At 41.6% G+C, this 17,843-nt stretch overlaps 1 protein-coding gene across 3 annotated transcripts in view; it reads right to left on the bottom strand.

The window, feature by feature from the left end:
• dgcr2 (DiGeorge syndrome critical region gene 2) overlaps positions 1–17,843 on the bottom strand; it is a 31,502-nt gene that overhangs the window by 10,480 nt on the left and 3,179 nt on the right. For 2 of the 3 annotated variants that reach the window (XR_004415715.1, XM_033043504.1), the window contains exons 2-7: positions 15,704–15,736; positions 14,899–15,021; positions 8,003–8,128; positions 6,635–6,845; positions 4,846–4,928; positions 2,331–2,513 (exon numbers count right to left, since the gene is read on the bottom strand). Coding sequence is in view for 2 of the 3 variants with exons in the window: in XM_033043504.1 (XP_032899395.1) it covers positions 2,331–2,513; positions 4,846–4,928; positions 6,635–6,845; positions 8,003–8,128; positions 14,899–15,021; positions 15,704–15,736 (759 nt within the window). In the remaining variant the exon portion in view is untranslated. The remainder of the gene's footprint in view (positions 1–2,330; positions 2,514–4,845; positions 4,929–6,634; positions 6,846–8,002; positions 8,129–14,898; positions 15,022–15,703; positions 15,737–17,843) is intronic. The other variant, XM_033043505.1, reaches the window with a different exon arrangement.

Here is a 17,843-nt window from a genome sequence, read left to right as displayed (position 1 = left end):
GCTGCCCTAGCAAAATAGGAGTTGCTGTTCCTCCAATTTGCGTTTAGCCTCACTGACATTGGAGGCCATTTCTTTGCCCACTTTCCCAATCTGTCCAAGTGCTTCTGCTTCCTCTACACTACCTGCCCTTCCACCTATCTTGGTATCATCTTTGCCTTCTGCCATTCAGCCTGTCTTCAATGCATGCTAGTATCTTCCCTCTAATACCATGGGCTCTCATCTTGTTTAGCGGCCTCACGTGCGGCACCTTAAAGGCCTTCTGAACATCCAAGTATACAACATCCACTGACTGTCTATCCTGCAATTTACTTCCTCAAAGCTTTATAGTTCTCTTGTATGTTGTGCACTTAAATCTTTGGGCTTTGGTATGGTGGTGAACAAAGTGGTTTGAAAAGAAAACAAAAAATAGTTGGAGTTAGAAGCAAAAACCAAACTGCTGAAGGAACTCAGCAGCATCTGTGGAAGTAAAAGGGTTGGCTAACATTATGGGTCGAGATCCTGCATCAAGATATAGAATATTCTGAAGATTCTGAGGTTTAACGTCCAAGAGTTAGAAACAGTTGCACGGCAGATGGAAAGAAACGATGTCGGTTGGAGAGGTTAACACAAAAAAAAATGGAGACGGCCAGAATAATACACTGCAGCTCAGAAATGAGAAAGAAGTCAGAAACAAACATTCACTGAGTTGAAGGATCAGTTGAAATAGTTGTCAGGGGCACCTGCAGGCTGATCAATCATCAGCTCAGTTACGATGAAAGACACAGCAGCTGGGGCTGGGTGTATTCCAGTGTCGGCCAGTGCATCGTCTCAAGGTTCAGAAGTCAGAATTTGAAACCCAAAACCGTGGGCCTAGCCACTCTCACTTAAAACGTGTGATGGAGGAAAGGGGATACTGCAAAATATTTGCCACAGAGCTCTAAAACTGAAAATAGCGTTTGGAAATCCTAATGCCTAAAACTTAGAAGTTGGAACGGCAAATATGGGCAATTTAAGTTTAAAAAGAGTTAAAAACAAAGGTTAAACCGATTCAGTGAAACAACAATGGAATAAAAATGAAAAATGCAGATTAGGCAGCCTCTGTTGAAAGAGAAACAGTTCATCTTTTGAGTTGAAGACCCTTTATTAGAACAGTGGACTCTGCACATGTAGCTTGAACTTAGACTAAAATATAGCCAATAGCAAATCAATAAGCCTTAAGTAGTGGAAGGAAGACTGGGAGAGAAAGGACAAGAGGATGGTGAAGGATAAAGTAAAAAGAACTCAGGATAGAGTATCAAAGAAAAGATCTCAGAGTTCTGCCCAAGATCAATTTGGAGTGGAATCGTCAAGGCATCCCACAGCCTGCATCACAGGTCCAACTCCTGGTCCACGGAGTGGAAAATCATTTTTACATAAATAGCTGTCACATACGCTAACAAATAAAATTAACAAAACTGATTCAAAGACCGTGTTCAGGAATACATGCAGCAATTTCATGGAGCAATGCATCCAATCAAGATATTGAGCATCAAGGTATCAAGATATTCAGCATCTCATCAAGTGTAATGAGACAAAATTAATAATCTTATTGAGAGAGATCCTCTGGGGGAGAGTAATCATACCATCAAAAGTTTGTATTCCGTTAGAAATTATGAAAGAATATGACTAAGGCATTAAACAAATATATAATAAAAAATACAGTAAACATACCAAGTCCAGTGGAAAATCAAGCCAATTTCCTCTGAAGTAAGTAACAGAGAAACTTGAAGTAACATTAATAAGGGGAATACATATAGAAATTAAGGGTGCTAAACACCAAATAGCCAATACCTGATAGTTTGTATCTTAGGGTTCTAAAAAAGTGGCAGTATACAAAGTACTTCCAGCATTTCCTACTTTATTTCAGATTTCCAGCATCTTTTGACTTCACTGATACTGACCTAATACACGAGTATCACACTAAATGAACCGTACCCCAACCAGACCAATAAACACTCGAGCAAAGATACAAGGCACAGACCTAAAAAGCAATTCCTCTGTAGACAACTAAACCACAGAACCAAAGTAAATGCAAATAAATGGAGTAACTTCCCTCCAAACCACCATTTTCAAGCCATAGATTCAATTATCCACAAACCCCCTGTGAGGAAGTGAGCCACAAAAATCTGGCCTAACATTCCTCCCATTCCTGCATGCAGGTGTGAACTGTGGGCAGAATTTGATAGATTGAACCTGCATTAGGTTGGAACCTCTGTGACCTTTCTTGTGTTTAATATTGGCTGTAACTGGAACATAACAGTGACAATCTCGTGGGTTGACAGTTTCCAATTGGCAGGAGAATCACCACTCACTTCTTTTGCAGAGAAACGCCGACTTCTCATTGCAGTTCTCAGCATACCAGCTGTGTAATCCGTGGTGCCGCAGGCTGGGGAAGTGGGAGCATTGCAGCTGAGCACACAGCACATTTTCTTGCTCCGAGATGGTCATTCCAAACGTTGGCACCTGTTCTGGTGGAAGGAACACCTCTGTGGAACCTGGAGAGGAGAAACACTATTAAGCATGTACAATGCAGCTGAATGTGCATGAAAATAAAGCCATCTCTGCAAAACAGCAGGCCCAGTGAATCCATGCCAAATCTTCCATCACTCTTTCTACTTAGTACCGCCAAACTATTTTCCATCTTTCAGAACTGCAACTGAGCCTTTATTTTATCTTTCTTTCTTTCTGCATAGGCAATTCAAAGGAAGGGGAGGAAGTTCTCTCCATTAATTCAGCAAGATTGCTAATAAGTCCCTTGCCATACATGGTTTTTCTGCAGATCCATTATTACCACTACCAACCAATGTCATGATCTTATTGTTGATACAATCTGTACTTATCAAATCCCATTTGCACAAGGTTTTCCCTGCACTGGATGGACAAGCTGCAAGCGTCTTTGAGACTAGCGTGCATTTCTCACTGATGCCCTTTCATGCACGTCTCATTTTGTCCATGATCTGCATTTTTAGTTCATTTCCATTAAACTGGTTCTCTTGATTTGTTTTATTTTGCGTTCTTTCTCATGGTGCCTCTTAAATATATCATCAAGCTTCTCATGATACTAAACAGCTTTTAAGTAGCTCATCCCTTACTTGTCAACCTTCCTTTCTTCCCCAGTCAAATGGCCTCTGTGCTCATTTTCCTAAAACTCCCAGTTTGATTTATTCTAAAGGTTCATATCACAGCATGAAACAGCTCTGATCAAAGGAATTAATGATATGCCAATGTGACAACGGTATGACATCCTCCTTGGCATGAATGCAAATTGTGCTTCAGTTGACTATACTGGTGGCATGTTCAGCACATGTTCCCAAGAACAGATCTTACAAAATCACTGCCAAGATGGGTCAATACAGTATTTTATCTGCATGATATAGAGATGTATTACCACTGTGCTACTATGCCAGCACCTTGTGGAGGTTTCAGCCCACCAGCAGTGCTCCTGCACCAATGAAACAGCTAGTTATCTTATCACCACCTGGTTCGGTATAGAGAGAACCACCAGGAATGTACAGAGGCTGCCTGAGGATTAGGGTGAGCAGCATGGCCATTCACTCTTGCGAAACAGCAGCATGGCCATTCACTCTTGCGACACAGGTTGAGGGTTGCATCAGTCAAGTATGGTGTGACCATGATTGAAATTTGTTACATAGAGATTTAGCCTTGTTGGGGAGAGCCAAGAAAATAGAGGGAGAGGCATCAGCTCCGTCACATCAGGATGATGAGACAGACTGCAGGACCCCAGCGGTCTGCTCAGACATGGAGCTGCTGCTGCTGGTTGCCAGCAATGAACCCCACTCACTGTGTCAGTCAGGGTGCAGTCTTGAGCCTCATATCTTAGTTCTGAGAGGGCATCCTGCTCATCCTAGTCTGCCTAATGCCAGCTGGCACAACAAGCAACTGCACAGTGATGAGATCGCAGTTTCATTGCTGTGGGGAGTGCCAGTGGAGGGCAGGGAATTGCAGCAGGTTCCCTCCACTGCACCAGCCTGCTCAGATGTCCGTTTTAACTTATGGCAGAATACATGTCTAAGTGTTTGGCCAAGAGCACTATAATAATCAGCACTCTGCAGGGTAGCACTAAGCTGGATACTGCTCCCCTCGAAAACTGTCCCTCTCATCTAACTTGATTACATTGTATTGGCTTTTCTCCTTATCGATAAAATTAGACCCAGACTTCCAGAGCTTTGCCATCCTCACCATTACCTCTGGCCTCCCTTCCCATTACTTGTTTATATGCCATACCTTGCAATATTAGCTGAAAATCAGGTATCTGTTGCACACATTTGTTCAGGACAGTTTGCCATCATCTATCTTGACTACCACCCTCTCATGCTCTGTCGCTAATTTGTTCAATTCTGTCCAAAGTTTAGGCCTGGATGAGTCGAGTTTTCTTCAAATAAATATTAAAAAGATAAAAGCCAGTTTTTCCAGTCCATGTCAAAAACTCAATCGTCAATCCGAGGGTTCAAATCCTTTGATTTGATCCCTCGGTTGTCGCTTGCCTGGTTCCATTACAAATTCATATTAAGCATACAAGTACTTATCTATCCCCCCTGTAGACACCATTGTTACTGTTCCATCCTTGCCTCTCCTTGGCCCTTAAACATGGTTTTGGTCATTTGTCTGAATGAAGCCTTAAGATTCTCAATGATAAACATTATTGATAATGCATCAGTGAAGTTGCATTGGAATGTTTTTCTACGTTAAAAGTTCAGCACAATTGCACATTGCTGAGAGGAGCAAGAGCAAGCTGGTTAGGAGGCTGGTGCTCTGAGTCACCATTACTGGTACTTACATTAATAACTTCTCTTTCAGCATACTTACTGCTCTTATAAGCTACTTCCCACTGTCCCTCTAGCGAGGTGTGGCTTCTGTTTGTTATCGTGTACTGATAGCCAACCCAGAACCTGTGAAGAAACAATTTTTCAGGTGGAGAATAAATATGTAGTTGCCAATAACATAGCTGTACCAAACATTGACATCAAAAAGCAAGCTCACACAAAATCTTCTCTGCTCTTCCACACACATGCTCCCACTGTTCTGTCATAACCCTCTTCCACTACCTCTCGCTGCCTCCACCCAAATAACCTCAGAGCCAACTCCAACACCGGCCCTCAATGCCCCTCCACTTCTTTTTCTAACAGCACTGTTCCCTGACCACTATTCCCACTCGTATCTCCTACTCCCCATGTCTCTCATCTCCATTGTATCTATACTTTTTCCTCACTGCTTTTACTCTGTCAATTTCTCTTTTGCCCCAACTATTCTTCTCTCATTGCCTCCACACACTCATGATCACTTCCTGGGTTTCCTCATTCCTTCCCTCTGCCACCATGCCACCCATCATGCCTTATTGTTACAAAGACTATGCAGCATCGGTTTGTCTGATCAAGCTGTTTGTTGGTTTAAAAACTATCAGGCAGATCCCAGTGTGTGCGAGCAGAAGGTATTACTTCTAGCTCTCTTAATGTATCCAAGGGTGTGCCACCGGGATCGGTTCTAGGACCTTTATTATTTACTATTTATATTAATAGTCTAGATCATAAAGCTCCGAACGCAAATTTTCACTTTTATGCTGACGACAGTGATATATTGCTCTGCGTCTACCCCAAATCAGGCTCTCCGTCAGCTCCAAACTGCTTTTTACACTATGCAACGTAACCTGTGTGATTTAAAACTTGTTTTAAATGCTGACAAGACAAAGCTCATGCTGTTCACTAAAGCTAAATCAAAGCCCTCGGACCTCCCTCCTATCACCACTTTGCAGGGCTCTGTGATTGAATCTGTGTCTCAATATAAATATCTGGGAATTATAATTGACGATTCTCTCTCTTTTAAACCTCATATCCAGCAACTTGTGAAAAAACTAAAGATAAAATCAGGTTTTTACTTTAGAAACAAATCTTGTTTTTCTTTTGAAGCCAAAAAAAGACTTGTTGCTGCAACGTTTACGTCTGTGTTGGACTATGGTGATGTTTTATATATGAATGCATCTTCAAAATGCCTAGTCTTTGGACACGGTCTACCACGGAGCACTGAGATTTGTTACTAATTTTAAAACCCTCACGCACCACTGCTCTTTGTATGCTCAAGTTGGATGGTTTGCCCTGTCCACCCGCAGACTCCATCATTGGCATATCCTTATTTATAAGACTATCCTTGGTGTTCTTCCTTCATACCTGCAGAAGTATGTAATTCGAAAAAGCACAGGAACTTATCAGCTCCGCTCTGAGATCTTGTTCTTACTAACTGTACCTAAAGTCCGTACTGAACTGGGGAAAAGGGCATTTAGTTATGCTGCTCCCTTCGCATGGAACCAGCTGCAGAATGAACTGAAACGTAAGGAGCTGGTTTCTATAAACAGATTTAAATCCCTTCTTAATGATGTTGAAGCGGGCTCTTCTGTCTGCACATGCTTTGTTTGATGATGTTCTGACTGTGACTCTATTTATATGTTCTCTGTTGTTTTTAAATTATTGTCTGTAACTGTGGAACTGTGCTGCTGCCTGTCTTGGCCAGGACTCTCTTGTAAAAGAGATTTTTAATCTCAATGAGACTTCTCCTGGTTAAATAAAGGTTAAATAAATAAATAAAATCACTCCCACATTCTTACCTGCGTTGGTCCTTGCGACTCAATGGCCGTTCCTCTAGGTCCCATTCTTCAGCTAGTATGAAGCGCAGCTCTTGATCAGTAGTGAATGTAGCCAACGATCCATTCACTCGTTGACATGTTTGGACAGCATTCCAGTAGTCCTCACTATTCAAATACACTCGGTAACAGCTCGCTGTCCCCTCATAGTGATGCCAGCCTGTTGGACACTTACCTGCCAACAAGACCAATTGTCAGCATGAATTCTGCAGTATGACTAAATGCAGGCAACTAAATGTAAAAGGTACATCTTATGTTATTTTGCAAGAGAGAACCCAGAATATAAACCTAATTGGATTGTTAACAAAAAAATCAATGGAGGAAGAAAATCTGTTATTTCCCCTCGCCTAGAAGACTCCAGACCAACATTGTGATGGCACTTCAGAGGGGTTGGCAGGATAATCACTTTGTTAATGAGAGGGAGGTAGTAAATGACAGCCTTGCCAGCAATTGTCACATCCTGGAAATGAACAAGTGAAACAAAATTTGTCTATAACCCTGCATTGGCTTTTCAGAAGAGTATCCCGAGAGTCACACGACACTGCTCTTTCCTCACACCTCGTGTTGGATTCATGTATTTAACCTAACTCCCCGTCAAGCAACTCAAGACCATCTGCTGAATGAAGCATGTTCGCATTTGTTACTTCTCACTCTACAGCCAATCAGCACAATTCTACGTTCCAGATTATTGATGCTTTGAGTAAATTGAGTAAACCTTACTTAATCCAATGATGAGAAAAATCACCACATAACCTTACATAAGGCAAAGCAGATATACTATTGCATAACACTGGCAAAGAATACAAGAGAGTTTTTCTATGAAATTAACACCTATAAAGCAGCTTTGCAAAATGTAAGTGCCTAATACTGGTGGAAACAATATAATACAAATAACAAGAAATAACAATGAACAGACATGTTATTCTTGATCAGAATTGACTCAACCGGGGGCAGAACTCGGTCTACCAGTTGGCCAGATCAGGAACTGAGTCAGAGAACTTTTTCTGTAAGCCTGCAAGGTTTTTGGAACATATATGAGAGAGTTGGCCCTCTCATTATCTGCCCCCCAGTGTCCAGCAGCATCTTCACGAATTCTACTGGTGGTATAATTATTGTCAACATAGAGGAATGATACATCAAGATATACTTTTGCAGTAAAACTTAGGAACTAAGAATTGTAAGTTAACTCGACAACGCTGTCATACTTCGCCAACCCCTTAACACAAACCTTTGCTTGGTAGAATCTCTTAACAACAAAACTGGTAAAAAGCTGCTGCAATCTGACTTTTGAAGAGCTTGTTCAAACATCAAGATAGTGGAACTGCAACTTACGGGTGAACTGGAAGGGCTGGGCCACATTGATCGGGTAGAAGCGAGTGTCCTCGGCAGTTCTGCCACGCACCTGTTTCAGGTCAGTAGTTTCCTTTGTGTGGTGCCCGCGGTGATCACCAATCACTCCTAGTAGGTAGACAGTAGGTAAGAGTATGACAAGCTGCACTCACTCCCTGCAGCTACATAACCAAACAGCATTTCATTCATGCAATATTTGGAATGTAGTAAAAATGCCCCAATATTTTTTTTTTTTTAAAACAGGTGTTTGAAACAGATAGGATCAGAAGATAGAATTTAATGTAATAATGAATAAAGTCAGTTAAAAATTGAAGATTTACAAATGGAGGTCCATGTGAAAGGGTTTCATACCTTGAAGATATGTGCGCGAAATATACCAACCTAAAAGAGAAATGTGCAAAAGACCAGAAATGTAGGAGTACAGAAATCAAGGAGATGATAAAGGGAAAAGGCCATGGGAGGATTTGAAAAGCTGGATGATTATTTTCATGCCACAAATGTTCTAGTCACCCAGCAAAATAGCCAACGGACCACTTGCATCTTAAATGAAGGCCACACTATTTTCCTTCCCACCTGTCTGAGTTTGTCTTTGGGAATAGCTTCTTTAATGTTTCTTTCATTTCCTCCACATGGTTTGCTGTGGGTTATTTGTGGAATACAAGAGCATTCTTGGTTTTACTGTCATTCAGGTGCCCACCATCTCTTTAGCCAGTACACCGTTGACCCTGCCAGCACCCTTTAGTTTCACTATCATGTTGTACTTTATCAATCATCTTCTAAAAGTCACACCATATCAACATCATCTTGCCAGCTCTCTCCAATACATGCAACTCTTATCGTTAGTTAAACATATGCTTTAAAATAATGAATACTGCATGTTATTGATTACCCCAATGTCTCCCCCCCACTCCCAACCAAACTACCAATATATATTTCCTGGATGGTAGTTTTGAAAGTTTTCCAGCGCCAGCTCGCTTTTCGAAGTCCGCGGGAAGTTCGTGCTAGGCGAGGCAGCGCGTACGGGCTCAATGCGGCTGCGGGCCGGCAGGCCGTTGCCGCGCGGAATTTTTGAACAGTGTCAGTTTTTCGGAGCCCCGTGCGATGTCGGGAACAGCTCCGCACAACTCCATATGGCTCTGGCGATCGAAGTGGGACCGGCCCCGCGAGGCCGTACGGCTCAAGCGACCACGTTAGGTCGCGCTTGCCGCATGCAGTCGCATGCTCGTGGGACAGGCCCTTTAATTGCCCAGGTAGAATGAAAGCGGGGTATTGATGGGAATTGAATGCGAAAGGCATACTTCCACACTGGTAAAGATTAAACATTGCATTGATAGGTTCCTGAGATTTACCAGTTGCTTTTACTGGGAATGAAAGATGGAAATTGTGCAACCATGCAACTTGATCTCTTTCCCTTGCTTGTCAATTTCCCCATTGATGGGGAAAAGAGTATAAGTTGCATGGATACAGGGAAATAAGAGGGGGAAAGTAGTTTGCTGGGAATTACTATGAACTTTCAATAATCGTAAAATCCAGTACAACAAAACTGTGGAAATATTAAGCGTCGTCTTTTTTAACAGGGTCAACTGCAATACCTGACCGGGTCAAAAGGATGATTACAAACCCAAGTTATTTTGATTTATTTTGTGTGGCATTTAAAGACCAGATTATAATTTTATGGCAAAGGAAGTCCATTAAAGAACTCTTCAATATTTTGAAACAATAATATACAAGAATTCTCCATCTCTTTTCAATAACTTGTACAGTGTCTATAGTCTTTAATATCAGTTTCGAGTTTTTTGTGTCTATCTTCGGTTTAAACCAGCATCTGCAGTTCCTTCTTGCACAAACTTAACTTATGATTGGTCTTTCAGCTTCAAGCAGCTGAGAGGAAGGGGACTGGAATTGCTGGTTGGGGATGAGTTTGTGATGGTAACTGAAAACACTGAGCTGGAGTGACCGACCAGGCCTCTGTTTGAGATTGTGCTAATCCTCTGCAGCCACCTGCTCTTTGGATACTGCTGGCACTGTCACCTTGGTTGTTACACAAGTTGATCCAGTCTGCAGATGGCAAATAGTGGCCAGGCAGCGGAAAGTAAAGCCTTATTATGAGTGCTCTGATGGCCTTCTGACAGAAGGACCAACAGGAAAAAATGTCAATGAATAACAATTAATGGAGGAAACAAATTTACTTAAGGTGCATTTAACATTTATTTAATTAAAAAGTTACATGGCAGAAACCCTATTCAAATGACTAGGTCACACCAAAACATAACAGCTATGTCTGATGTAAAACAGATAAATCAGATTAAAAACTGTCTCCATTGCTTCAACTCCGAACATTACTGATACCATTCAGAACAAATGGAATGAACTGCACTGGCAAGAGACAGGAGTAAAGGGGACAGATACGCAAACTGGCAGGTGGTGATGAAAAGTTCCCATTAAAAAACTGTTGGTAGAACAACTGAAGAAAGGTCTCGATCCGAAACGTCACCCATTCCTTCTCCCCAGAGATGCTGCCTGTCCCGCTGAGTTACTCCAGCTTTTTGTGTCTATCTTCGGTTTAAACCAGCATCTGCAGTTCCTTCCAACACATACAGCATATTATAAATCTTGGATGGTGGAACAGAAAACGATGCATCTTGGTTTGACATTGTTTACAATTATTTCCACCCTCCTTTTGTATCACTGCATATAGAAACAGTGATTGGAGGGTTACGTGAATTGGCAAAACTATGTCAAACGAATTTCAACGCAGGCAATTGTGAGCTTGTTTACTTCAGAAACAAAAAGACGAGAAATATGTTTATGAAAGGATTGGAAAGGAGCCGGTGTGCATGGGCTATTAAAATGTCATGAATGCTGTAGAAAATAGTCAAAAAGGCTAATGAATCTGTGCCTTAATATCTAGAGAACGATAATGCAAAGGTTTACTAATCAGGTATGGGCTGGAATGCAGGTATGGGCTGGAATGCGAAAGATCACGGGCATGAAGCAGAATGGTGGTACACTGCCTGATGGTGAACAGAGTCTGGCTGATGATCTGAACAGATTCTTCAACAGATTTGACGGCTCCACACCACCCCAGCCTCCCCCACCTGGTCTGCTGACCATTGCTGCTTCCTCTCCACCTCCCATCCCTCTCTCCATCACTCCTGAGATGTCACCTGTACGGAGTCCCCTCTTTCCACCTCCCACTCCACCGGCAGCCCCACCCATGACTCTTCATACTGCTCAGGTCAAGGTGATGCTGGACAGACTGAAGCCAGGGAAAGCAGTGGGGCCTGATGACACCAGCCCAAGGCTACTGAAGACTTGCTCTTCAGAGCTGTGTGGTATTCTAACACACCTGTTCAACCTGAGCTTGCGTCTACAGAGGGTTCCAAGGCTGTGGAAAACATCTTGCCTGGTACCTGTCCCAAAGAAGACCCATCCCACTCTCCACAATGACTACAGACCAGTAGCGCTCACTTCACATATAATGAAGACATTTGAGAGACTTGTCCTTTCCTACATCAGGACTAGTGTGTCAAATCAAATGGATCCTTTACAGTTTGCATATCAGCCTAACATCAGTGTCGATGATGCCCTCATTTACATGCTGCAGAGGGTGTACACACATTTGGACACTACTGATGCATCTGTAAGGATTACTTTTTTTGACTTCTCAAGTGCCTTCAACACAATTCAGCCCCGACTGCTAGGGGAGAAGATGGAGAAGATGAAAGTGGATCCATCACTGGTACTGTGGTGTTTGGATTACCTTTCCCTCAGACCACAGTACGTGCGCCTACAGAACAGTGTCTCGGGCACCATCTTGAGCAGCACAGGGGCTCCACAAGGAACTGTGCTGGCTCCGTTCCTGTTTACCATCTACACAGCGGATCTCCAATGTAACACCAACAGCTGCTTTTTGCAGAAGTTTTCGGATGATACAGCTGTTGTCGGCCTCATTAAAGGGGGCAATGAGGAGGAGTATAGAGACATAATAAGTAACTTTGTGGAGTGGAGTGCACACAATAACCTCCATCTTAACACCAAAAAAACAAAGGAGATAGTTGTGGACTTCAGGAGGGGGAGGAGGAGGACTCAAGCAACACCAATCACCATTAAGGGCACTGAGGTGGAGGTGGTCGCTAATCACAGGTACCTTGGGGTGCAGCTTGACAGTGAGCTGAACTGGAAGTGTCATATGGAGGCGGTGTACAGGAAGGGACAAAGCCGACTGTATTTTTTAAGGAGGCTGAGGTCATTTAACATCTGCCAACCCCTACTGTGCAGTGTCTACCATTCAGTGGTGGCCAGTGCTCTGTTTTTTGCTGTGGCCTGTTGGGGAGATGGCGCCCGTATAGCGGATAAAAACAGACTGGACAAGCTAATCAGGAAGGCCGGCTCAGTGGTCGGGGCTGAGCAACGAACGGTCCAGCAGGTGGCAGAGGCCAGAACTCTGAACAAACTAGGTTCTATAATGACCAACCCCACTCACCCACTCCATGCCCTGAAGGTGATCAAGAGCAGCATCTTCAGTCAGAGGCTGATTGCACCAATGTGCAAAACTGAGAGACATAGGAAGTCCTGTTTACCAGCTGCTATAAGGTTATATAATGCGCATAAATAACTGCACTTTTTTTTTAAATTAATTGTATTTTTAACTTGTATTTTAACTTGTATTTTAACTTGTTAAGTATGGAAGCCATTTGAGGAAATGTGTGGTGTTATGTCTGTCTTGAAGCTGTCGTGGCACTGTAATTTCCTGTAAAGGATTATTAAAGGTATAATCAAAATCAAAAAAAAATCAAAATAATCACATGAGACCTAAATATGGAATACTGTGTTCAGTTACAGATATCAACTACCTTTGGAAGTATATATTATCCTGAGAGAGCACGGCATGCGTTCACACGATGTCTGAATTGCAAGGATCACGCAATATCTATGCCGTATTTCTCATAGTCTCTGGCAGCCTCAAAGGTTTTTGTACATTTTTCCCCACTGTAATTTACACTAAACTAAATTGTTGATTCCATATAGGAATGGCAGCAACTATTTTTTACTTCAGCAAACTACCAGAAATATTCATTTGTTAATGACCAGATTACAGTGTTGTGGGATAGTTGGGCAGAGGCAGCCGTTCAAGCAATAGTCAATGACCACCTCCAGCAAGCAAAATTGTTAAATACAACTCCCTGTCATTCAGTGACATTGCCGTCATCTGATCAATGAACAATTTAGAGGTCATCATTGACCACAAATATAACCAGAACAGCCATACAAATGCTATGGCTAACAAGAGCAATTCAGAAGCAGGGTATTCTCATGAGAAAATTAAATTTCCTGACTACCCCCATTCACAAGACAGGAGAATAATGGAAAACCCCTCATGTGTGTCAATGTGGGAATCGTGATACTAGTCAAGCAGCTCGATGCTACCCAAATCAAAGCTATTTGCTTTATTAGCTTAGCCCCTGTGCGCCATGACTACTGTGTGACTCACATCTATCGGCAAGACTTTAATGTCTTCTGCAGACCCGAAGAAAGAAGGGGATAACAGGTCAGCTGCAGGTTCTCTTCCAGTCAGAAGCACACCATTCTGATTGAACATCGAGATCATTAAGAATGAACTGCAGATGCTAGAAAAATCGAAGGTAGACAAAAATGCTGGAGAAACTCAGTGGGTGAGGGAGCATCTATGGAGCAAAGGAATATGCGACGTTTCGGGTCGAGACCCTTCTTCAGACTGATGAGAGATCCTGGGCTTTATAAGCAGAGGCAGAGAATGAACATTAATATAGCAGTGACTGCCAAAAATAGATGGCAGCACCTAGTTCTCCTGCTGCTAAAGAAGAAATGTAAATGCTTCAGAGGGGCAAAATAATTTTTTTTTAATTCTAAGATTGAGATTTTAATTACATTCGCTCTCCTTGGAGAAGAAGTCGCAAAGGGACCCGTTAGTTGTCTATAATCGTGATTATAGACAGAAAAGATCAAGAAATTTGCTCAACGGCAAAGAATCAAAAATAACAAGTTTTTATTTAAATGCATCAAATCCCTACAACATCCCATCTTTCTCTACTTGACAACCCCTTGTTCCAAAATGCCATAACAACCATCTTCCAAACTGGTTTACTCAAGGGCAGCATTATACCCTTCAGTGGAGAGCCATTCCTCAGCAGTCTCATTCTCTACTAAACCTCAGTCATACCAACCCTGCACTTGCTCCATTCCGTGGAGTGAATACATCTGGAGGAAACTTCCCCCTTTCCCTTACATGGAGGCTACAATTCAGATCCAGTGCAATGACTTACAGATGAAGAGTCTAAAGATACAAAATCCTCTGCTGACTGGCATACCCAGGATAGAGTCAACTTTAAATTCCACAGTACAAATACAGAACCTTTTCTGCCATGATTTAATTTACATTATTTATAGCTTTTTTGTTCATCGGCACAAAACAAAGAAACTTGCACAATAGCAATGTACACAATTCTAAATAATGTCTTCAGTTGACAGGAACCTCTCTGAAGACAGAACATAAGAGACAGTTTTTCTGTCCACGCTATACCATGACCCAACTCCATTCAAGACCTCATTTAGGTCCTCTGACCTTGACCTCCACCCCACAACACAGAATTTTCAATGTCACAATCTCAGTGTGACAATCCACACCAGTGCATGTAGATACTAATCCGCACGTTTCTACAGCCAATTATATAAAATCTTGATTTTAAGTTGTACCAGGGAAAGGATTAGAGTGTAGACACTTTTTTTAATGAACATGGGTCCCTTAACATTTACTTTCATGTACATTAATGATTTAAATATAATTAAAGATTGCATATTTGAGATCATAAATCAAATTACATAATCTAGTCACTTACCTGGACAATCGAGTTCATCACTGCCATCTTCACAGGTCTGCCATCCATCGCAGTACCAGCTCTGAGGAATACACTGAATAGTTCCAGTCTTGCAAGCAAATTCTCCAGTGGTACAGCGCAGCTCTGCAAAAAAAAAAAAACACACAGGCCAATGTTAGCACATCAGCTGCTCACCCAAATGCTGCTTCTATAATACTTCCAATTGAAAAACAATATGCAGCTAGAGACGTGCCTGCACAACCGGGTGTCAAATTAGAGAAAAGAACAGCAGGGAAAAGTCCCATATCTCTCTAGACACAATAACATGCAAAACAGAATTAAAATGTGGATGTGTTGCCATTAAATAATGGGGTCTGTCAATATTTGAGAGAAAGAAAAACTTAATACTTGAGGTAAAATCCCAAACAAATGCAATCTGGGAACACGTTCACCTGAAGTCCATCAGGGAAGTGGGAATGATCCATCAGTCTGTAATGCTAGTTGTCAGGGTCTACTTAGGTGGCTGTGGATATATTAAAGATGTATAATGAACTTGCAAAGAACAGAAAATTCGCTCTAAACACAAATTTATCTATCTCCCTCCTGCACTGCAAGTCTACCACCATCTGGCGACTTGAGTCAGAAACATGGCTACCAATACTAAAGGGATTACCTCCAGAAAGATGCGTTTCCTAACTGCTCACACATGCCAGATGTATTTGATTCATTGTATCATCAGTTATAAATAGTATTAAAATGTGTCAAATAAGTTGCATCACCGATAAAAACGTGCCATTTATTTTTCACATCATGTCAAAAAACCTACCTGACAGAAGTCTTGCCAGACCGAGCCGCGGTCCTGTAATTGAGAGAATGAGCAGTTTAAAAATGGCTAATGACATCCATAAACATATGTTACAGACATATTCGCCAAGCCAAGGGTCTCAGGTTGGACGGTATCCCAAAACAGCGCCACATTTTTACAACATCAAACTACTCTTTACCAACTCGGTCCAGGCACAGGCGAGAACCATCTTGAAATCCCGTATTAGGACTCAAGATTTGAAAAGTTCCTCAGCTGAATATGAGACACACAGGAAGCACTGTGCCACCATGAGGCTAGAGATCAATCCAGAGTATGATTGTTCCAAGATATAGTGGACCACATAATCACCAAGGGAATATAGAAACAAGGCATGTATAGTTTTGGCTCGAACATAATCAAATACTGAAAGTTATGAATTAGTTAGGAGTATAGCTTGAAAGGTCAAAGTATTAAAGTGTATATTGCATAAAAATATTAATTGTTAATAATCTACAGTGGTTGGAGAAGAAAGCTATAAAGGCAAATAGCAGATAGATGTTGAGACAGCATTCTTTAATATACAAGCTTCAGAAGATGTTTTTTAGTCGTGTTCCAGATGTTTGTGCCCATGGTATTCTCTGGGTAAAATGATAAACACACCACATTGCGATTAGGGAAAGGAAGCTCCTGTTATCTCTACCTTTAGATAGATAGAACAATTGCATTATTTGCTTTTTGCATATATTCATTAATTTATTGTGTGTCGTCTATATCTCTCGTTTCCTCTTCCCCTGACTCTCAGTCTGAAGAAGCGTCTCGAACCAAAACGTCACCCATTCGTTTTCTCTGGAGATATTACCAGACCCAATGAGTTACTCCAGTTTTTTGTGCCTATCTAAGGAATAAGGTTGGGCTGGGGTAGTTGCTTGTTTTGATTCATTAATGAGGGTAATTAGGAAATTAATGGATAAGGAGTATTTGCATATCCTTGAAACAGGCTACTTAAACTTCTGCACAAAGGGTAAAAAAGGCAGCTGAGCAAGAGTCCCAAGACAAATCCTTCATGCTAGATTTGGCTTAAAATCTTGATCGGCGGCAGATGAACGCCATTATGAAGAAAAACAAGATGACTGTTGGCACCTCAACTAATGAGAGAATCCTCACTGCTCACTGTTTAGACAATCAATGCATTGTGAGAAAATCATCACATCCGGCAGACAGACACATATAGAAACCAAGAAATTGCTCTAATCCTTGATCCTCTGCATAACCTGTGATCTTGGAGAAGTTGAAAATCATATAGCTAGTAGAATAAACAAAGCCTGTTAAGTTTCTATTCATCAATATCAGATTGGATTTTTAAAAAAGTGATGTCAAGCAGGGTTTCCAACTAACACAGCAAGATTCAGTCCCACAATTCATGCTACACTTCAAAATGACAATTACTTTGGTTGGTGAATATACAGTTACTGAGGTAAAATGCCAATTAGCTTAGTGCTGCAAAAGAACACTGCTGGCAGACCCCACATTGCTGTTTGCAGAGCCATCCTGCCCAGAGTTTATTCTGCATTCAATAAGAGAGTAACTGGTCTGAGGTTTGGCCTCAAGGCCATGTTCTTAACTTTTGATTCATCTGTAACCTAAAGGAGTACCTCAGCTTTGAAATACTGCTTTAATACTGCTGCATTTTTTGCTGGCAGCTTGTTAGAGAACCAATACCGACCTGCTCACTGCAAGTCAATGCATGATTGACATTTCTACCTCCTCGTCGTAATGTGATAGTCAGTAATGCACAGAAGGTGGATGCTGCTACAATTTACCTCCAGCCTCACCACTGTCCTATATTTGAATTTGATCATGCTTTCAGCGAGGCTGGATTCCCTACACATCCAGCTCCTCACATTTTAGTTTACCTGATGTTCAATTAATTTGTATCACTTCAACATATTTAAAAAAGTTTAAAAGATATATATATTTTGACCTTTTCGGTTTTTAAACTTCTGCTCCAAAACAAACACAGTTCAATGGCCTTTGACAGGAATTATCACTTTGCACTGATGGATTTTTTTTAACTTTGCAAGATATCAGTGAGAGTGAAACCTGGACCAAGGGGGCTGCAAAAGATTTGTACAGTCATGGAATTGGGGAGGGGGCAAGAGTG

This window comes from Amblyraja radiata, chromosome 25 (assembly GCF_010909765.2).
Source record: "Amblyraja radiata isolate CabotCenter1 chromosome 25, sAmbRad1.1.pri, whole genome shotgun sequence".
Classification (NCBI taxonomy): domain Eukaryota; kingdom Metazoa; phylum Chordata; class Chondrichthyes; order Rajiformes; family Rajidae; genus Amblyraja; species Amblyraja radiata.
The sequence above is the reverse complement of the archived record's forward strand: the minus strand, read 5'-3'. Positions and strand labels throughout refer to the sequence as shown.